The sequence below is a fragment of the Epargyreus clarus genome, unplaced genomic scaffold (assembly GCF_041222505.1).
Source record: "Epargyreus clarus isolate Ecla_fem2 unplaced genomic scaffold, WU_Ecla_fem_2.2 ptg000007l, whole genome shotgun sequence".
Lineage (NCBI taxonomy): Eukaryota > Metazoa > Arthropoda > Insecta > Lepidoptera > Hesperiidae > Epargyreus > Epargyreus clarus.
In genome coordinates, this window is record NW_027332215.1 from 349,342 (window position 1) to 373,396 (window position 24,055).

At 36.2% G+C, this 24,055-nt stretch overlaps 1 protein-coding gene and 1 long non-coding RNA gene across 2 annotated transcripts in view; both read left to right on the plus strand.

Annotated features, from left to right (window-relative positions):
• The window catches only part of LOC140743187 (uncharacterized), a 109,010-nt gene that overhangs the window by 73,912 nt on the left and 11,043 nt on the right, over positions 1–24,055 (plus strand). The window contains exons 8-9 of the mRNA XM_073074243.1: positions 7,881–8,006; positions 9,088–9,302. Coding sequence (XP_072930344.1) covers positions 7,881–8,006; positions 9,088–9,302 — 341 coding nt within the window. The remainder of the gene's footprint in view (positions 1–7,880; positions 8,007–9,087; positions 9,303–24,055) is intronic.
• LOC140743192 (uncharacterized) lies at positions 17,700–18,875 on the plus strand. Its single transcript, XR_012102402.1, has 3 exons — positions 17,700–18,060; positions 18,503–18,567; positions 18,863–18,875. It is a non-coding gene; the product is annotated as an uncharacterized LOC140743192 (long non-coding RNA).

Here is a 24,055-nt window from a genome sequence, read left to right on the forward strand (position 1 = left end):
ATTTTAAGTAATGAGGCTTCGTCTTAACTGTTGGAGTGTCATATGCCATGTTTTGAAGCAGTCGGGCTGTTTGTTTTTATACATACATACATAATAATTGCTACTTTATTCCTATAATTTACACTTACGTGTTGTATGTTAGGGTACATATTCGGCCGTGTTCGACATGGTGGTTGGTACTGATAAGCATTTGTAAAAGGGTGTCTGAAAATTAACACATTATTTTATTCCGTTCTAAGTAATAATTCCGTTCTACTATGATTTTTTTATTCCGTATCATAGGAAAAAAACTTTAGTTTTACTTAAACATTAACTTACATTATGTCTGGACAGTGGTCTGTTTCCATAAAAATCTGTAGGGTCCCACTTGGTTAGCGCGGTGGTCTATGGCCTAATCCTTCTCACTCTGAGAGGAGATCCGTGCCTAGCAGTGAGACAATAATAGGTTAATGATGATGAACAATATTAACAAGACTCGGTATTGGTAAGGTACTGCCATATAAAGAAATATCTAGCAGTATTTTCATGTTATGGATGGACAATTGCTTTGACTTTCGGAACACAGATAATAGGGAAAGTCTTAAGCTTTGCCGTAAAAGAAGTGATGGGAAATGATTCCGAGACAGTTTTTTGAAAATAACATAATAATATAAGAGGATATGAAACGTTTTGTAAAAAATATGTGTCGTGATAAGAGAAAAATAATAGGTACCTCTCTATTTTGACCGGATGACACTGTAGATGGATTTCCAAATGTGTTTTCTATTTCCATCGGTACTGGTGTGATATTTTCGTATAGGCCTGGTAATTCGATAATCTTATCATTTTTCCGAGGCCTTCCGCGCCTTGTTTTTGGCGGCTGCGTACCGTCTGAAAGTTCGCCAAAGTTTGCCCACGCGTAAGACGTCATTAACGCTTTAAGAATCTCCTTTCTTTTCTTTATTTTAGATGAATTTTAGATTATGAATTCGGCGGGAAATTTGATTGGTACGGTGGTGTTGTATCAGTTGGGGGAAACTGAAAATAAATCCTAATAAATTCCCTTTCCCAGTGTCAACTATGTAAGTTCATTAACCAACAATACATTACTACGGAATTTAAATATACTTAGTATTTGTTTCTCTGACTGAAAGATATTTGTTGTTAATGGGAGCGACCTGGATAACAAATATATTTCTTTTACCCGACTGCGAATGATAATGTTTTGCGAGAAAATGTATCTCGTATGTATGTATATCTCATTCTTTCCCAATTCTTCAGCCCAAACGGCTTGACGGATTTTAAGTAATGAGGCTTCGTCTTAACTGTTGGAGTGTCATATGCCATGTTTTGAAGCAGTCGGGCTGTTTGTTTTTATACATACATACATAATAATTGCTACTTTATTCCTATAATTTACACTTACGTGTTGTATGTTAGGGTACATATTCGGCCGTGTTCGACATGGTGGTTGGTACTGATAAGCATTTGTAAAAGGGTGTCTGAAAATTAACACATTATTTTATTCCGTTCTAAGTAATAATTCCGTTCTACTATGATTTTTTTATTCCGTATCATAGGAAAAAAACTTTAGTTTTACTTAAACATTAACTTACATTATGTCTGGACAGTGGTCTGTTTCCATAAAAATCTGTAGGGTCCCACTTGGTTAGCGCGGTGGTCTATGGCCTAATCCTTCTCACTCTGAGAGGAGATCCGTGCCTAGCAGTGAGACAATAATAGGTTAATGATGATGAACAATATTAACAAGACTCGGTATTGGTAAGGTACTGCCATATAAAGAAATATCTAGCAGTATTTTCATGTTATGGATGGACAATTGCTTTGACTTTCGGAACACAGATAATAGGGAAAGTCTTAAGCTTTGCCGTAAAAGAAGTGATGGGAAATGATTCCGAGACAGTTTTTTGAAAATAACATAATAATATAAGAGGATATGAAACGTTTTGTAAAAAATATGTGTCGTGATAAGAGAAAAATAATAGGTACCTCTCTATTTTGACCGGATGACACTGTAGATGGATTTCCAAATGTGTTTTCTATTTCCATCGGTACTGGTGTGATATTTTCGTATAGGCCTGGTAATTCGATAATCTTATCATTTTTCCGAGGCCTTCCGCGCCTTGTTTTTGGCGGCTGCGTACCGTCTGAAAGTTCGCCAAAGTTTGCCCACGCGTAAGACGTCATTAACGCTTTAAGAATCTCCTTTCTTTTCTTTATTTTAGATGAATTTTAGATTATGAATTCGGCGGGAAATTTGATTGGTACGGTGGTGTTGTATCAGTTGGGGGAAACTGAAAATAAATCCTAATAAATTCCCTTTCCCAGTGTCAACTATGTAAGTTCATTAACCAACAATACATTACTACGGAATTTAAATATACTTAGTATTTGTTTCTCTGACTGAAAGATATTTGTTGTTAATGGGAGCGACCTGGATAACAAATATATTTCTTTTACCCGACTGCGAATGATAATGTTTTGCGAGAAAATGTATCTCGTATGTATGTATATCTCATTCTTTCCCAATTCTTCAGCCCAAACGGCTTGACGGATTTTAAGTAATGAGGCTTCGTCTTAACTGTTGGAGTGTCATATGCCATGTTTTGAAGCAGTCGGGCTGTTTGTTTTTATACATACATACATAATAATTGCTACTTTATTCCTATAATTTACACTTACGTGTTGTATGTTAGGGTACATATTCGGCCGTGTTCGACATGGTGGTTGGTACTGATAAGCATTTGTAAAAGGGTGTCTGAAAATTAACACATTATTTTATTCCGTTCTAAGTAATAATTCCGTTCTACTATGATTTTTTTATTCCGTATCATAGGAAAAAAACTTTAGTTTTACTTAAACATTAACTTACATTATGTCTGGACAGTGGTCTGTTTCCATAAAAATCTGTAGGGTCCCACTTGGTTAGCGCGGTGGGCTATGGCCTAATCCTTCTCACTCTGAGAGGAGATCCGTGCCTAGCAGTGAGACAATAATAGGTTAATGATGATGAACAATATTAACAAGACTCGGTATTGGTAAGGTACTGCCATATAAAGAAATATCTAGCAGTATTTTCATGTTATGGATGGACAATTGCTTTGACTTTCGGAACACAGATAATAGGGAAAGTCTTAAGCTTTGCCGTAAAAGAAGTGATGGGAAATGATTCCGAGACAGTTTTTTGAAAATAACATAATAATATAAGAGGATATGAAACGTTTTGTAAAAAATATGTGTCGTGATAAGAGAAAAATAATAGGTACCTCTCTATTTTGACCGGATGACACTGTAGATGGATTTCCAAATGTGTTTTCTATTTCCATCGGTACTGGTGTGATATTTTCGTATAGGCCTGGTAATTCGATAATCTTATCATTTTTCCGAGGCCTTCCGCGCCTTGTTTTTGGCGGCTGCGTACCGTCTGAAAGTTCGCCAAAGTTTGCCCACGCGTAAGACGTCATTAACGCTTTAAGAATCTCCTTTCTTTTCTTTATTTTAGATGAATTTTAGATTATGAATTCGGCGGGAAATTTGATTGGTACGGTGGTGTTGTATCAGTTGGGGGAAACTGAAAATAAATCCTAATAAATTCCCTTTCCCAGTGTCAACTATGTAAGTTCATTAACCAACAATACATTACTACGGAATTTAAATATACTTAGTATTTGTTTCTCTGACTGAAAGATATTTGTTGTTAATGGGAGCGACCTGGATAACAAATATATTTCTTTTACCCGACTGCGAATGATAATGTTTTGCGAGAAAATGTATCTCGTATGTATGTATATCTCATTCTTTCCCAATTCTTCAGCCCAAACGGCTTGACGGATTTTAAGTAATGAGGCTTCGTCTTAACTGTTGGAGTGTCATATGCCATGTTTTGAAGCAGTCGGGCTGTTTGTTTTTATACATACATACATAATAATTGCTACTTTATTCCTATAATTTACACTTACGTGTTGTATGTTAGGGTACATATTCGGCCGTGTTCGACATGGTGGTTGGTACTGATAAGCATTTGTAAAAGGGTGTCTGAAAATTAACACATTATTTTATTCCGTTCTAAGTAATAATTCCGTTCTACTATGATTTTTTTATTCCGTATCATAGGAAAAAAACTTTAGTTTTACTTAAACATTAACTTACATTATGTCTGGACAGTGGTCTGTTTCCATAAAAATCTGTAGGGTCCCACTTGGTTAGCGCGGTGGTCTATGGCCTAATCCTTCTCACTCTGAGAGGAGATCCGTGCCTAGCAGTGAGACAATAATAGGTTAATGATGATGAACAATATTAACAAGACTCGGTATTGGTAAGGTACTGCCATATAAAGAAATATCTAGCAGTATTTTCATGTTATGGATGGACAATTGCTTTGACTTTCGGAACACAGATAATAGGGAAAGTCTTAAGCTTTGCCGTAAAAGAAGTGATGGGAAATGATTCCGAGACAGTTTTTTGAAAATAACATAATAATATAAGAGGATATGAAACGTTTTGTAAAAAATATGTGTCGTGATAAGAGAAAAATAATAGGTACCTCTCTATTTTGACCGGATGACACTGTAGATGGATTTCCAAATGTGTTTTCTATTTCCATCGGTACTGGTGTGATATTTTCGTATAGGCCTGGTAATTCGATAATCTTATCATTTTTCCGAGGCCTTCCGCGCCTTGTTTTTGGCGGCTGCGTACCGTCTGAAAGTTCGCCAAAGTTTGCCCACGCGTAAGACGTCATTAACGCTTTAAGAATCTCCTTTCTTTTCTTTATTTTAGATGAATTTTAGATTATGAATTCGGCGGGAAATTTGATTGGTACGGTGGTGTTGTATCAGTTGGGGGAAACTGAAAATAAATCCTAATAAATTCCCTTTCCCAGTGTCAACTATGTAAGTTCATTAACCAACAATACATTACTACGGAATTTAAATATACTTAGTATTTGTTTCTCTGACTGAAAGATATTTGTTGTTAATGGGAGCGACCTGGATAACAAATATATTTCTTTTACCCGACTGCGAATGATAATGTTTTGCGAGAAAATGTATCTCGTATGTATGTATATCTCATTCTTTCCCAATTCTTCAGCCCAAACGGCTTGACGGATTTTAAGTAATGAGGCTTCGTCTTAACTGTTGGAGTGTCATATGCCATGTTTTGAAGCAGTCGGGCTGTTTGTTTTTATACATACATACATAATAATTGCTACTTTATTCCTATAATTTACACTTACGTGTTGTATGTTAGGGTACATATTCGGCCGTGTTCGACATGGTGGTTGGTACTGATAAGCATTTGTAAAAGGGTGTCTGAAAATTAACACATTATTTTATTCCGTTCTAAGTAATAATTCCGTTCTACTATGATTTTTTTATTCCGTATCATAGGAAAAAAACTTTAGTTTTACTTAAACATTAACTTACATTATGTCTGGACAGTGGTCTGTTTCCATAAAAATCTGTAGGGTCCCACTTGGTTAGCGCGGTGGTCTATGGCCTAATCCTTCTCACTCTGAGAGGAGATCCGTGCCTAGCAGTGAGACAATAATAGGTTAATGATGATGAACAATATTAACAAGACTCGGTATTGGTAAGGTACTGCCATATAAAGAAATATCTAGCAGTATTTTCATGTTATGGATGGACAATTGCTTTGACTTTCGGAACACAGATAATAGGGAAAGTCTTAAGCTTTGCCGTAAAAGAAGTGATGGGAAATGATTCCGAGACAGTTTTTTGAAAATAACATAATAATATAAGAGGATATGAAACGTTTTGTAAAAAATATGTGTCGTGATAAGAGAAAAATAATAGGTACCTCTCTATTTTGACCGGATGACACTGTAGATGGATTTCCAAATGTGTTTTCTATTTCCATCGGTACTGGTGTGATATTTTCGTATAGGCCTGGTAATTCGATAATCTTATCATTTTTCCGAGGCCTTCCGCGCCTTGTTTTTGGCGGCTGCGTACCGTCTGAAAGTTCGCCAAAGTTTGCCCACGCGTAAGACGTCATTAACGCTTTAAGAATCTCCTTTCTTTTCTTTATTTTAGATGAATTTTAGATTATGAATTCGGCGGGAAATTTGATTGGTACGGTGGTGTTGTATCAGTTGGGGGAAACTGAAAATAAATCCTAATAAATTCCCTTTCCCAGTGTCAACTATGTAAGTTCATTAACCAACAATACATTACTACGGAATTTAAATATACTTAGTATTTGTTTCTCTGACTGAAAGATATTTGTTGTTAATGGGAGCGACCTGGATAACAAATATATTTCTTTTACCCGACTGCGAATGATAATGTTTTGCGAGAAAATGTATCTCGTATGTATGTATATCTCATTCTTTCCCAATTCTTCAGCCCAAACGGCTTGACGGATTTTAAGTAATGAGGCTTCGTCTTAACTGTTGGAGTGTCATATGCCATGTTTTGAAGCAGTCGGGCTGTTTGTTTTTATACATACATACATAATAATTGCTACTTTATTCCTATAATTTACACTTACGTGTTGTATGTTAGGGTACATATTCGGCCGTGTTCGACATGGTGGTTGGTACTGATAAGCATTTGTAAAAGGGTGTCTGAAAATTAACACATTATTTTATTCCGTTCTAAGTAATAATTCCGTTCTACTATGATTTTTTTATTCCGTATCATAGGAAAAAAACTTTAGTTTTACTTAAACATTAACTTACATTATGTCTGGACAGTGGTCTGTTTCCATAAAAATCTGTAGGGTCCCACTTGGTTAGCGCGGTGGTCTATGGCCTAATCCTTCTCACTCTGAGAGGAGATCCGTGCCTAGCAGTGAGACAATAATAGGTTAATGATGATGAACAATATTAACAAGACTCGGTATTGGTAAGATACTGCCATATAAAGAAATATCTAGCAGTATTTTCATGTTATGGATGGACAATTGCTTTGACTTTCGGAACACAGATAATAGGGAAAGTCTTAAGCTTTGCCGTAAAAGAAGTGATGGGAAATGATTCCGAGACAGTTTTTTGAAAATAACATAATAATATAAGAGGATATGAAACGTTTTGTAAAAAATATGTGTCGTGATAAGAGAAAAATAATAGGTACCTCTCTATTTTGACCGGATGACACAGTAGATGGATTTCCAAATGTGTTTTCTATTTCCATCGGTACTGGTGTGATATTTTCGTATAGGCCTGGTAATTCGATAATCTTATCATTTTTCCGAGGCCTTCCGCGCCTTGTTTTTGGCGGCTGCGTACCGTCTGAAAGTTCGCCAAAGTTTGCCCACGCGTAAGACGTCATTAACGCTTTAAGAATCTCCTTTCTTTTCTTTATTTTAGCATTTGAATTAGGTTTCTAAATTGTCTCCCATGTTTCAAGGGTGTAAATAAAGTATGTTTTCAAGATTTCGTTGTTAATTTTGCTTTTGTCGGTTACTCTCGAAGCAGTTTGCACTATGAAGTAAACCAGGAATTTGTTAACTTGGCTTGTGTTTAATAGCTCAATATATTTAGTTGGATAACGATGTAAACAGCGTGTCTAATATGAGCGCCGACTTCAGAAATATGTACTAAACCAACATTTATTCAATTATTTTTTACTTTGTAGTGACATAGAAGTCGGTTGTATTTTTTGTTAAATAATTTTATACTGCAATTATGTTTACATTTTTTTAAAAGTCTTTGTTAATAGAAGTGTAAATTGAAAAAAAACAACAAGTGCGGCTTTAAAAAAATAAACGTTAAGAGAATAAGGTTGTATCCTATTATTATGCGAGTGTATGTAGTTTTCTTTGTGGTCATGTGTCGCTTTTTAATGTCATTTAATTGATTTTAAAATTAAAACGTTAAAAAGAAGTTTTTACCGTTTTATATGGTGTGTGCGCAGGACGGCGAGGGTGTGGTGGAGATGTGCGCGGCGTGCGGGGGCGTGTTCCCGTCGGCCGCCGCGCTGGCGCACCACCGCGACACCGAACACCCCGAACAGTCGCTGCGCTGCGGACACTGTCATAAGGCCAGTCATCATATCGATACCCTTGATTTAGTTCAACGCCATTTATTATCAAAATAAAAAAAAAACATTTGAAAAAAAAGTGGAGTTGGCTGATTTGCGAATTAAGGTATCGATATGTTAATTGACGTAATTTGCTTGATACTTGACTAAGATTAAAGTTATGATATTTTTTTTCGAAAATGTTTTGTTTATGGTGAAAACAGGGCGAAAGTGTTCATAAATAGTACATTTGGTGCCATCTAGTGAACGTTAGCCTACATGTTGAAAGATACCTTAGAAATAAGTCGTTGCGCGCCCATCACTTTTACGTTGTTTGTCACGTTTATGTGAGCAAGAATTAAGATGTCAATTTTGAAAAACGATCCCGGCTTCGTCCACCTGATAGTAAAAACTGTTGAATATTGATAGTTTTTGTAAACCAAAAATAGAATACTGTAAAAAACTCTATTTTGAATTAATAATGTTTGTGGATTTTTGATTGAGCTTTCATACAGAATATTCGCGTAGCACTAAATATACCGCTCGCGAAGCACTAAATATACACTATAGTCTGATTCATAATTAGGTAGCCAAAATGTAAACAAAGAAATGTCACTGTCAAAATTACAAGAAACACAAACTTTAACAAACTCAACAAAAAACGAAAATTTAACAAATATACACAATTTAACAAACGCATTATGTAAACGAGAAAACATTAGAGTTTGATTACAATCACGAAAATGAATAATATCAGTTACGAAACTTAAAAATGACAGCACAAGAAATGTCTTGGATTCCGATTGTGTTACCATTATCACATTTTAATTTTCTACCATAAACTTTGTTTTTTATTATTATTACTGTATGGAACGAAATTGAGGTGATATAAATATTAGAAAATGTGAATTAATCTTAATTTATTTAGATTATTATTTTATTATTGTTGTATTGCTTTAAATATCGACAAAAATAAAAACTACCATTTCTAACGTATTTTCTTGATAGGTCAACACCTTTGTTTACATTTTGGACACCTAATTATGAATCAGAGTATAGTTTTATTTGCATAACGTGGTGTGTGTGTGTGTTTGTATTGCAGGTGTTTCTGTCGTTGCGCGGCGCGGCGCGTCACCGCGGCTCGTGCGCGCTGGTGGAGCGCTCGCACGCGTGCGCCACGTGCGGCGCGCGGTTCGCGCACGCCATCTCGCTCAACAAGCACATCCTGCGGCTGCACGCCGGACAGGCCGTCAGCGTGGCGCCCCCCGCGCGCCCCGACCACCACCGCTGCGACGTCTGCCGCCGGACCTTCTGCAGGTTGGAGCCTACACTAACATCGCGCTGAACGACCACACTACACACCATACCGTACTAAAACCTCGCGGTGGCCGCCTTCACCGCTGCGTAGAGGACTCCGAGATCACTAAAGGAACGCAACCGGAATCCTCTCAGCGCACTGCCCCTTCGGGCTCCGCCCAGGTGAGGTCATATCACCGCACCGTCCGGTATACACAACCATATGCAACCATACATACTGTCCTTCCCGAGGTCACTGGCCGGGCGATTCGAGCTCACATTCTTGCCACCCGCAACCTTTTACTCAAATGTAGCCCCTTTTAATCGCCTCTTATGACAAGCAGAGGATACCGTAGTACTATTCTGGTCCCGAAACTATAGGGACAGGTTATATCCTATACTAATATCAGAACAGCGTTCGGAAAAGTGTGTAACACCTTCGCATCCAATATACCTCAAAACCTGAAGTCGAAAATGTTCGTGTGTTGCTAATTATTACATTCAGTGCCGAGACGTGGTTTTCATTGTGAGCCTCATACATTAACTCTTAAGTTATTACTGAATCATAAAGGTATAACTAATACTCCTAGTTTTACATTACAAAATTACATCTAAAAATCAGTGTTACACAATGAACAATGTGCCTCCCATTATAATATATAACATACAAGCTATACAGATGGCTCCCAAAAATTCCCCCCGAATAAAACCGCCACTTTAGCGAATATGGTTTATTCGACTGAGAGCTCATTGCCTGGCGGAACTAACCGGAGACCCTTATAGTTCCGCCAAATAATCTCAACAGCGTGATTTAGAATATAAGCTAAATTCGTACAACGCCATCTGTTCACCGAGCTAGCTACCTTGTTATTCTAAACATACCGCCCTCCATGGACAGAATGTCCATAATCGAATATCACAAACTATTAAACTGAATTACGCTAATAATTTAATATTTAAACTTAAAAAATGCTTTACTATTTTTCACCATACTGTTTACATTTCTCCAATTTTTACACAATAAATAATCTCTTAACTTAACTCTTAAACTTATTTTACTACTGGAAGAATACATAATTTTGAGGTTGGTCTTTTAATAATCTTACCATTACAACGGAGACTAACTACTCGCGTGATCTTGTCCACACCCGGATGCTTATCTATTAGTATCCCGAACAACCACCTGGCCGGGGGCAAATCATCTTCTTTTACTAACACTACATCCCCTATTTTTGGCTCGGGTTGTATGTGTGCCCATTTGTGTCGCTGTAAAAAGTGTGTAAGGTACTCAGCAGACCATCGTCTCCAAAAATGCTGTACCATTTTTTGAGTCAATTGCCACCTCCGCAGACAGCTGATGTTTGATTGCTCATAGTTAGTTTCTGGTGCAAGAACAAGCGGCTCTCCGATTAAGAAATGCCCAGGTGTTAAGGGCGATGGGTCCTCAGGGTTATCAGGAAGCTGCGAAATAGGTCTCGAATTGAGACAAGCCTCAATTTGAGCTAAAACTGTGGTAAGTTCCTCAAAAGTCAATGTGGTATCGCCAACTACCCTTCTGAGGTGGTGTTTGGTAGACTTTATTCCAGCCTCCCATAATCCTCCAAAATTGGGGGCACGTGGTGGAATAAAGTGCCAATTAGTCCCACATATGGCAAGCGCTTCAGCAATCTCTGTAGCTACGCTTGATTTTTCGATCTCGAACAAAGACTTGAGTTCCTTGGCTGCACCCACGAAATTCGTACCGTTATCACTCGATAACTCGGCACAATGTCCTCGTCTTGCTACAAAGCGTTTGAAGGCTGCGAGAAAACCCTGAGCTGTTAAATCAGTTACCGCCTCCAAATGAACAGCACGTGTCACCATACAAACGAAGAGACATATATAACCTTTATGAGAGTGATGACCTCTTCCTTTCGATGTACGGATATTAATGGGTCCAGCGTAGTCTACCCCCGTTCGCAAGAAAGGTCGGCACGCAGTTACTCTTGCGGCAGGGAGCTGATCCATCAGCTGTTGGCTAGTGCGTGAGGCGTGGCGAACGCACTTGACACATTTGCGTACATGTAATTTAACCAGTGATTTCATTTGGATAATCCAATATTTAGTACGCAAATAATTCATCATCAATTGTGGTCCACCATGTAAAGTTCTGTCATGAGCCTCTCTAACCAATAATTCAGTGAGTGAAGATTTATGCGGTAGCAAATAGGATGTTTCATGTCTACACTACCTTGTGATAGCTGTAGCCGACCGACACGCATTACTCCTGCCCTGTCAATGAATGGATTTAATGACGTAAGTTTACTCTTCTTATTTACCTTTCCCGTCTTAACTATACTTTCCAATTCTTCTCTGAAGTGCAGTGCTTGACATTTCTTAATACACACATTTAAAGAGACATATATAACCTTTATGAGAGTGATGACCTCTTCCTTTCGATGTACGGATATTAATGGGTCCAGCGTAGTCTATTGATTGTGTCATTCATGACAGTGTCACGAAAAAATTAAATCTCAAGAAAATTTTTAAAAATATTCAATTTAAACAATAATATACTTAATTCGTTAATAGTAATATGGCTTCCATTGTAAAAATATGCTCTGGGTGTCGTATCAATCTACCCAAAAAAGAGTACATGGTATGTTCTCAGTGCAATAATGGATACGACCTACTTTGTGCTAACATTTCTAAAAAGCGCTACCAACTAATGAATCAGGACCGAAGTATCTCTTGGAGATGTCAAGAATGCTGTAGCAAACAGCCGAAGACTGACAACTCGAATACTCCAGTACGAGTAAATTTACCTACAGTCGAAGTTGAAGAAGACCGTCATCATAGCTCAGATGAACAAAGCAATGTGACTCTACGCCTCAAAAAACAACGGTCAAAATCCGATATTACTGATTCCTACGTTACTCATGACAGTCTTCGTAAAATAATAAGGCAAGATATTACTGATATTATCACACAACTTGTCTCACAGCAACTGGTGAGTTTGACTAGTCATATATCTGACTTCCAGGAGTCTCTGTCATTTCTTAGCAAACAGTATGACGACCTCATAAAATCCGTGAATGAAAAAAATGCACTTATAAGTGATCTTGAAACAAAAAATGACAATCTGACTACGCAAGTGAAGATGTTAAATGACAGATTAGGCCAGGTAGAGCAACATATTCGTTCGAGCAACTTAGAGATAAACGGCATACCGGAACATAGATCTGAAAATCTGACAAATATCTTAGAGCAACTTGGCAGTGTGGTAGAGAATCCGATTGTCGACAATGATATTTTACACATAACTCGTGTCGGTAAGCTAAACAATGAAAACAATCGTCCCCGCTCTATAATTGTTAAGCTAAGAAGCCAACGCCGTCGGGATGAACTACTTGCCTCTGTGTTTAAGTACAACAGAAGACACAGCGACAACAAACTCAACTCTGGACATCTCGGAATAGGCGGACGACAAGTATCTGTATTTGTTGCGGAACATCTCACGCCCACCAATAAAAGTCTTCATGCCGCTACGCGAATGAAAGCTAAAGACATAGGCTACAAATTCGTGTGGGTGAGGGATGGAAGAATATTTCTAAGAAAAAACGAACAAAGCTCCGCTATTTTTGTAAAAGACATAGAGAGCCTAAATTTTTTAACTTAGTTTTAATTGTTATTTGCAGTATATTTTTATTATTATTATTTTCTCTTTTAAGTTTTTGGTGTTTTAGTATTTCATTATGGCTATAACTATATTTTATCAAAACGTCCGTGGAATGAGGACTAAAACTGAATATGTTTTAAAAAATATCTTGCTTAACGAATATGATATTATAGCACTTACAGAAACATGGCTAAACTCTTGTATAGAAAATAGTGAATTTATTGATAAGCGCTATGTCGTTTTACGTAAAGATAGAAAATGTCACAGGGAATCCAAAAAAGACGGAGGGGGGGTTATGATTGCTGTTTCTAAAAAAATTCAGTCATGTCGCCTTCTTAAATACGAATCGGAAGAAGAAGATCTGTGGGTGACAATAGAATTAAGAAATAACAATACTGTACAAATTATATCAATATGTGTTGTGTACCTAACCCCACCTGTCAATTTGGATTCTCTCAAACAGTTCTTAACCAACGCAAATGAAGTTATTGAAAAATCCGATCAAACAATAATCATCGGTGACTTTAATTTAAGTTTTATTAGTTGGTCGCGGCGCTTAGTTGATGACTCTTATGTCCCGAGTAACTATAACTGTAAATTGGGACATACTTTTGTCGATTTCTTATCTATTAATAACTTAAAACAAATGAATGGTGTATTAAATACAAATGGCAAATTATTAGATCTTGTACTCTCTGATTTTAATACAGTGCATGTTACTCAATCGCCTAATACATTAAGCAGACTTGACCCACATCATCCTCCTCTCCTTATCTCCTTATTTGATCATAAACCTACATTCATAAAACCCTGTATATATCCTAGGTATAATTATTTCAGAGCTGACTACACTAAAATTATACAAGAATTAAACAACGTGAACTGGAATCTTGAATTCGATAGATCTCCAAATGTTAACGAAATGACCACTATTTTGTACAAACATCTTATTAAAGTAATAGAGTTGCATACTCCAATATCCAAGCCTAGAAATACAAAATTCCCACCGTGGTTTACCAGGTCACTTATTAGATTGCTTGCCGAAAAGAATAGATTGAGAAAAAAGTATCGTAAATATAAAAACCCACGCGATAATTTTGAATATGAAATTCTTCGTGAACGTAGTCACAAATTACAAAATATGTGTCTAAAAAGTTACAAGACAATGATAGAATCTAACATCGCAAAAAATCCTAAAATATTTTGGCGTTTTATAAAGGATAGACGAAACGGTGACTCAACAATTCCATCAGAAATGCATTTAGACGATCGCGTGGCAAAATCAGCTCCTGACATCGCTGAACTTTTTGCCTGTAACTTTTCTTCGGTATTTGGCAAGACGTCATCAGATTTAATGAAATCAAGCTATACGGAACTTACGAACGACTTATGCTGCATTGTAATAAGCGAAAATGATGTTCGACGGGCCATCAAAAAGCTCAGTATTTACAAAGGAGCCGGTCCTGATGAAATTCCTCCAGTTTTAATAAAGCGATGTGGGTCTGCTCTCGCCCTACCACTCTCTATAATTTTTAATAGATCCCTAAAGGACGGCGTATTTCCTGACGAATGGAAAAGAGCAAAAATTGTTCCAATTTTTAAACGTGGTGATATCCACGACACAAAGAATTATCGACCAATTTCAATTTTGTCATGTCTTTCAAAACTATTTGAGTCGCTAGTTTGTCCGATCGTCACGCGACACGTAGATCGGGCTTTTTCCGAACACCAGCATGGTTTTAGAAGTGGACGCTCTACTCAAACCAATCTAGTGTATCTCGTCACCTATCTAACGAAGCAAATTGACAAAGGCCAACAAGTTGACGCCATCTACACAGACTTTTCCAGTGCTTTCGATAAAGTGAATCATCATCTCTTAATAAACAAGTTAGGCAAATTTGGCGTACAAAATTCTCTGTTGGACTGGTTCAACTCATATCTTTCAAAAAGACTTCTCGTAGTGGCAATTAACGGATATAAATCACGCGAGTATTGCGCTGACTCTGGAGTTCCACAGGGATCTCACTTGGGCCCCATCTTGTTCTCTGTCTTTATAAATGACATTACATTAGCCATCAAAAATTGCAAATTCTCTATTTTTGCTGATGATTTAAAGATCTACCGACAAGTGGAAACCGTAAAAGATGTCCAGCTTGTGCAAGATGATCTTGACAGAATTAATAAGTGGTGTGAAGAGAATGGTATGAATATGAATTTAAAAAAATGTTTCCATATAAAATATACTAGAAAACACAAACCTATTAAGTCTTCATATATCCTAAGTAGTGAAAATTTGTCTGAGGTGACTGAAATCCGAGATCTTGGCATAACACTAGATACACATCTCAAATTTACATCTCATATTGATACTGTTATTAAAAAATCAGGCAGAATGCTGGGTTTTATTAAAAGAAACACCAAAGGGTTTTTTTCTCCAAAAACAAAAATAATTCTTTACAATGCTCTGGTAAGGAGTCAACTTGAGTATTCGTCTGTAGTCTGGAATCCCCAATACTGTATACATTCACAGCGCTTAGAAAGCATCCAACGATCTTTCACAAGACACCTGGCGTTCCATGCAGCTGATATTTCACACAGAGCAACTTATGATATTCGTCTAGAACACTTTAAAATGACATCACTACACAAACGTCGCGCACTTGCAGACATATTATTTCTCAAAAAACTTTTGAGTGGAGTCATAGTTTCCAACAGTCTACTGAACGACGTTAAACTGAACGTTCCTTCTCGGTACCCACGCCATCACATTAGTAAACTTTTCCACATTCCTGCGTGTAGAACAAACATCCTCAAACACTCCCCTCTTCCTCGAATTTGCGCCGAATACAACCGACTATGCAATATAGATAAGGAATTCGACATTTTCTTTGATACATTATCTATTTTAAAAAATAAAATTTTAGCACATAAGTAGCACTTATCATCATCATCAGCAACCCATTACTGTCCCACTGTTAAAAATACAGACTAATATGTAAACGTTGTTCATGCCTATAATTGGCACTCATACGAACCTTATATTATTAATACTACTATAGTGTACTTTTAAGTACTATATAATGTATTGTGTGTGTTGCTGTTGGCATGTAAATAAATAAATAAATAAATAAATAAAGCTTCTGACATTTCTTGAGATGAAATCCATTTGGTAAATTTAACTCTAGTAGACTTTCTTAAATATAAAAATCTCCTACAGATTGCAACTACTCTAACTAATCCGTATAATGATGAAAAGGAGATGTTTCATTTTCGGCCATCTCATGTACACTATATCTAAAAAACACGAATAATTTGTATAATTGAAGAAAAATACACATATATTTTGATAACCTAAAGTATTCCTGTTGAAAAATATTTAAAATAAACATTCCTCATTGAAATATTAAATATGGCGGAAAACTGTCAACGTCGAGTTTTCAAAACTGTCGATGTCGGTCAGGGAACCTATGTGTACCCCACACATAGGTTACTATACTCTTTGGATGTCGGTAATTCTGTATTTCGCTGTTTTTGTCGTAAAGTTATTGTTACCTTAGTACTTTACAACCTGGCTTTTGTTTTGGGTATCCCGTCATTATTTCTGAATTTAATTAATTATTTATAATAATAATAACAAAACCACCTTTTAAATAGTATCTGGTTTTATAGATGTAAGTGACATGTCAAATTAAAAAAGAAGAAGTTGTCAGTTTGATATGTGTAAAAGTGGATATATACATATTATAATAGTGGACTCCAATGTAAACGTTAAATAAATATGTAGGTACTGATGAGAAGATTCCATTTTAATCCTGAATATGTTTCTGCTCTGTGCTGCTTACGATTATGGAGTGATTCTACCTTACTTGTTTACCCAGCTTATGTTTTATGGACTCTTGTGATTTACGTGTGATCGCTGTGGATTGTGTTGACAAGGATTCAATATCATCAGGTAAAATATACATCAGTTAGTTGTATTAATCGTGAAATAATCGTTAATAATTTTAAACTAGAGAAGCTAATCTTTTTACATTTCTCTTTTTTTAGATAATTACATTAGCAAGACAAGGACATTCTTGGGATGACAAAATAATCAGTTATTATTGCAACTGCGTCGCTGGGCAACGAACCGTACTCGTAGGTAGTTGCGCTCACATTATGCCCATTGTTTGATGTTTGGGCTGAGCTCGTCACAGGATATTACAGAACCTGCTACATGATTGGATGAAAATATTGATAAGGGAAGATATTTAAAATGAATAAATAATGTATCTAAGTGAATAATAAGTAAAATATGATCAAATGTGTACTTAAAGTTGTTTTATTTACACACTTAAATGTTTTAACTAAAATAAATTGGTATAGAAGTACATATTTTGGTATGTTTGTTTTAAGTCAAGATTTATGAAAGTAAATATAATTAATGTTTATCAAATATAGGCATTGTTTCTCAATACATACAATACAATATTTATATATCTACGCCCATTCGCGTAAAAATATATTAAAAAGTATATAATGTATATAGTAAGTTAAAATAGAATGACAGATGACATTATTACGGTAATCCCTACCGCCATGATGTTTTTCCACTGTTGTGTTGCAAGTTTAAGTGTAAATTATTGTTTTTTGACAATTAAACGAACATGATTTGAAGAAAATGAACCCCTTCGAATTGTTCTTTGCAAGTTTTCTTAATTTTTAGTATAGTGTACAAAACGTGGCCGGGAGCCCATACATTTTGAAACATCTCCTTTATCCCACAAATCAAAATCTTCATTAATTGTCATGCAACATGTCCCTTTAGCTTTTTCTTCTAAATTTGTCTCCGTTAATCTATTTTGTTTACAAAAGTTAATTTGTTCATCTTGCAACCAGCATGGACCCTTCAGCCACAAATCATCACTGGGATACTGCAATGGCCTTGCTCCTCTCGAAGCGCAATCGGCAGGGTTATCCCTTGATTGAACATGATACCATTGATCACTATCCAACACGTTCAAGATTTCGGACACCCGATTCGCGACAAAAGTTTTCCATCGACTTGGGTGGCTACTGAGCCACGCGAGCACTACAGATGAATCTGTCCAAGCGTGAAGATTAGACTTAGGAACATTCAAGGTAAGTGAAACTTCCTGCAATAACTTTGCTACTGGAACAGCACCACAAAGTTCTAGTCGTGGAATGGAGGTTTGTTTAATTGGTGACACCCTTGTTTTTGAAGTAATAAGACTGACCCTAATCGCTCCTGTCTGGTCTACTACGCGTAGATACACCACAGCGGCGTATGCATCATTGGATGCATCGCAGAACCCGTGCAACTCAACAAGTGTATTTTCCTTACAGGTACCTATCCATCTAGGAATTTGAAAACCGGTAAGTAAAACTAAATCGGCCCGATATGTAATCCATTCTTCCATCAATTGTGGTGGAAGCTCGTCATCCCAATCAATACCACACAACCACAATTTCTGGATGAATATTTTTGCAATGATAATCGTCGGCGCGATCCAACCTAGAGGGTCAAACAATTTTGCAATGTCTGATATAACCTTTCTTTTAGTTACAGGGTAATTAAGCTGCGGTAAGTTAACCGAGTATTCAAATGCGTCAGATTGGCGATTCCAGGTAAGTCCCGAAATTTTTACAACTGTATCTGTTTTTATTTCTAGATTCCCGATTCCTTCTTCTCCACTTTCTTCTTTCTTGTCCTAATATCCTCTAACAATTCCTCGCTATTACTGCTCCACCTTTGCAACTGAAATCCTCCTCCCTCTAGCAATGCATTCATTTCTTTACATATAGCCTTACCTTCCTCAATACTGTCGCATCCCGTCATCAGGTCATCCATATAAAAATCCTTTAGGACCCTTTCAGAAGCTAATGGGTAATTCACACCATCGTCACGTGCGACTTGTTGCAGGGTGCGGACAGCAAGATAGGGAGCAGCTGATGTACCAAAAGTTACTGTCAACAATCTGTAACTTTGTAAGTCACTATTTGGTTCATCAGGGTTATGCCAAAGGATACGTTGAAAATCTGAATCCGTTTTATAGACTTGAACTTGTCGGTACATCTTAACGATGTCTGAAATGAGGCATATCAGATAAAGACGCCATCTTAAAATAATTGTTCTTAAATCCGACTGGAGAGTCGGCCCGACCATCTAATCGTTATTCAGAGAGACCCCATTGGTACCGGGACATGAGGCATCAAAAACGACACGCACCTTGGTTGTTGTTTTGTCTTCTCTGACAACGGCATGATGTGGCAGATATACAGCATCCTGCTTGAAACGTTCAGTTTCTGGAACGAGCTCCATGTGACCAAGATCTAAGTATTCTTGTATCACCTGAGTATATTGCAACTTAAGTTCAGGATTTTTTAATAATTTTTGTTCTAGTGCATAAAACCGTTTAGCTGCAATATCCCTTGAGTTACCGTATTTGCAAGCTGGATCTTCATCACGAAAGGGGAGCTTTACCATATATCTACCTGAAGCATCTCGTTTGGTTGTGCGAGAATAAATTTCCTCACATTGATATTCTTCAGGTGTGAAGTGTTTTATACAGCTGTCTGACTCCAACTCCCAAAATCTACGCAGCAACTCATTCTCCTCGTAATGGGTGTGCATGCTAACGACCTTAGCCTGATCTCTGGATTCCTCACATTTTGTATATATTTGGCCCGATAAGATCCAACCTAGCTTGGTTTTCTGCGCTACTGGAAAGCCAGGTGAACCCTTGATAATACCGTCTTCCAAAATCTGTCCATAAACATCTGCACCCAATAAAATGTCGATTTTGTTAGGTGTATTAAATGTGGGATCTGCTAAATCTGCTGTTGTTAACCCTTTAATAGGTTGAACAAATACCTTTCTACTAGGAAGAAAAGCCGTAATTTCCTTAAGGACGTGAGCCTTAATATCCATGCTAACCTGAGGATTACGAAGAAAAATTCAATTTTTTAAATAGACTACAGACTTAAATTTTAGCGATCCAGTCTGGTCACTTCCCAATCCTGCTATTATACCTTTGCTCGGGGATTTCTTTAGTCCTAGTAATTGTACCGCAGCCTCTGTAATGAACGACGCCTGTGACCCTTGGTCAAGTAAAGACCTTAGTGTCATAAGCACGCCTGTTCTTGCTTCGATCCCTACTAATGCTGTGGCCAAAAGTACTTGCAAGGCATGTTTGAAAAACAATTTACAATTGGCTCGCAATTTGGTACATTTTCGTTCAATGTGTCATCCACCGATACAACAGGCTGTGGCGCTTCGCCCTTAGGATGTAATAACGTGTGATGCCTTTTCGTACAAACTTTACAGCGCAAAGGCTGACGACATGCATACGCGGAGGGCTTACCACCCAGACAATTAAAACATAAATTCCGAGTTTGAACAAAATCACGACGCGCAGTTACATCCAATTTTGCATTTTTTTTACAATTTGAAATTTTATGGTCTTCATTACAGTGAGCACATGCAGGAACTGTTAATGAAGAACTGAACTGAACATGAAGAGATTTTACATTTCGAGTTATACTAGGCTTAGCAACTTTATTATCCAAAAATTCCAGTGACCGAAATCTGTTTTGAAGAAACTCTTTAAAACTAACTAAGGTTGGCAACTCATTAAAGTAATGATGTGCCGAGTCGGCCATTTTTGGTATTCGAGTACTTTAGTACTCATATAAAAAAGAATCGAGTCAATACTCGAGTCCAAAGTATTCACAAAGTACTAGAGTACTTTTTACAACATACAGTCCAATAGCACGGAAGAGCAAAAAAAAAAAAACGCCACTCACTACACAAAATTAAACAAGTTTTTACTTGTACGAGTAGTAGTTGTAGTGTACGAGTATCGTCAGTATTCGAGTATTACTGGTACTCGAGTATCACTATTGGTACTCGAGTATGCGAGTTTATGTAAGTACTCGAGTACTGACTCGAGTCGACCTGACTCGGCACATCTCTACATTAAAGGTTTCACTAACCTTTGCCTCCCAAAGCCTTCTAGACTCATGATCTAATTTTAAACTGATAATATATACAGGGTTACCGATAATTCGATATATTCCCTTGGAGGGGTAAAAGTAGAGCTCATTTGCAATAGGTTTTGTCATTAAGTACACTAGCCGATAGTGATTTGTTTTTGAGATATTCAAGTTTTTGTGTTTTTATTTCTAAGTACCGATTTCAGGCAAAAAATAAAATGCTCCTAAGTGAATGTCCTATTTTGATCCTATTTTTGTGCATAATCTTATACCTAACATCGCAACACTTCCTTAAAATGACAATACGCTGTAGTAGTACCCTTACGGTCTTATTCATAAAAAGTTATAGCACACTTATAACGTCGCTATAGTACGATTGTCAAAAAGTGTTATTCATAAACGCATTTTAGGCACTAAACCGTTCTATAAGCCTTCTATAACTTATAGAGCCCAGAACCCTACTATAACAGTGCTATAAGACAAAGATGGCCGACAGCTGATTAGTGATTACTAACCTAATTTGACAATACGTTTTGAATAAATTATGTCAATGTCCATTTTGTATACAAACTTGAAATAATTTATTTTAATATCCGATAAATAACATTATTATATCACTATTTATATTACAATGCAAATTTTACAAAGCTTAGATTATTAAAAATCTAGAAAACCGTCCACTTCGAAGAACATTGCACCAAAGAGTGATCTGTTTTCATTAGACTATAGGAAGCGTTATCGCTTTAATAAATCGACAGTAAATTTAATAATTGATCTCGTACGTAATGATCGTAAATTAGATCGCAGAGGTCCTGGTACACCTTCTGAAATACAGGGTTTACTGCCATAAGATATTGCGTATGTTTACAAAACGAAACTTAATTGAATTTAACTTTATATAATTATATCAATATTACATAAAACATTAATATCCAACCAATTTTCACTCCTTTATCTTTTAACAACTTTTGCTTCACATCCCATTTTAACAAATAAAATATTTTTAAATTCGCGGTATTTACAAATACAATGACACTGACATGTGATTTGGTTTTATCGACAACCCATTGACAAGAATGTCAAGACAGAATATTTTTTAGTACGAAATAATGTCATTTAATGATGTTTATCTATGGATATTCGTCAATTTGTTCGCCGAACTTCACTATAATGGCAACATTTTAATTTATAGTTGACTTTAGCGACACATTAGTTATAGAAGGTTTATGGAACGTTTATGAATAAGCAATTTTATAGAATGTTTTATAAGCTTATTGAACACTTTAACTAATGAGTGCTTAAAACCTTCTATAAGCATTTTTTATGAATAAGACCGTTAAACTTTACGTTATGGAGGTCAATTTGCTAGAGTTCAATAAAAAAACCCTTTTTATTTCCACTTCAGAGTGAATTTGCATATAAAGGATGTATGGAATGTGTCGTACAAATTATTAAAATAATAGCCCTATTTCACTAGCTATCCAAAGTGCTACGAAATGTTACGGTAATTTTTTAAATAAAAAAGTTATTAGCTAGAAACAACTACTCAGAACATCAGTAATTTTCGGATTTGCATACTGCACTAGAATCTTATTGATCGCCACAGGTAAAGCACATTATCTTAGTTAACACTTTAAACTGTGGTATTGTTGTGATTGTCAATGTGGATAAAAGTTTTATGCCATTTTGGATAGCTAGTGAAATAGGGCTATTATTTTAATAATTTTTACGACACATTCCATACATCCTTTATATGCAAATTCACTCTGAAGTGGAAATAAAAAGGGTTTTTTTATTGAACTCTAGCAAATTGACCTCCATAACGTAAAGTTTAAGGGTACTACTACAGCGTATTGTCATTTTAAGGAAGTGTTGCGATGTTAGGTATAAGATTATGCACAAAATAGGATCAAAATAGGACATTCACTTAGGAGCATTTTATTTTTTGCCTGAAATCGGTACTTAGAAATAAAAACAAAAACTTGAATATCTCAAAAACAAATCACTATCGGCTAGGGTACTTAATGACAAAACCTATTGCAAATGAGCTCTACTTTTACCCCTCCAAGGGAATGTATCGAATTATCAGTAACCCTGTATAACTATAATGTCCCAAGTACTAATGTTCACTCCCAAATTTTCTAAACCGGTCAAACATTCGGTAGTTGTATCAAGTAAATCCTTGATCCCCCCCGCTGACTCAAAAGTAAGATTTCTTTGATCAATAAATTTCTTTAATACACAATTTGCCAGATATCTCTTATTGTTATATCTATCTACTAATTGAGACCAGCAAATTTGGTAGTTACTTGCCGTTACTGGAATATGGCGTAAAAGTTGCTCAGCTTCGCCCGTTAGTTGAGATTTTAAATAATGTAATTTCTGTACATCATCTATGGATTTATTGTTGTGAACTAAAGATACAAATAAATCGCGAAATGTCACCCATGTCGAATAATCCCCATTAAAGATAGGTAAAGAGATTTTAGGTAATTTTAACATATTATTGTTACTTTCTTGCTTTGGCAATTCTTTACCATCCTTGCCGGAAACTACTAAACATGATAACCTTGATTTTAGTTCACATTTGAATTCAATGTATTCCTCTTCAGTATGTTCATATAAATTTACATAGGAAGATTTATCAATTTCTGCTTGTACGATTTTACTTACTATTTCAGAATCTATTTCGTTAAATCTTAACCAAAGTTTTTCCATATTCTCTAAACGTGTTTCTACATAACTTTCTGACAAACGTTCTTTAGGCGTTTTCTTATAATTAACTCTTGCTCTTTGAATTTTATTAAAAATATCATTTTGTAATTTAATATAGGAATCCATCCTTTTACCTTATCAAAAGTTTTACAAATTAATATAAACACAAACTCTTTTAAGTTGAAAATACACAAATATTCTAAGTGTTTACAACGACCAACTGTTATGTATTTGATATGGATTCCCCATAAGTTACGATTAACGAGAAATATACTTAGTCCACAAATAACTAACAAATAATACAAGTCAATGAACAAATTTTAAAGAAAGATGACAGAATTTTTCTAAGTCTTTGCAAACTAAACCAAACTTAATAAGAAATCGGGCATAGGTTCCCCGTCAGATC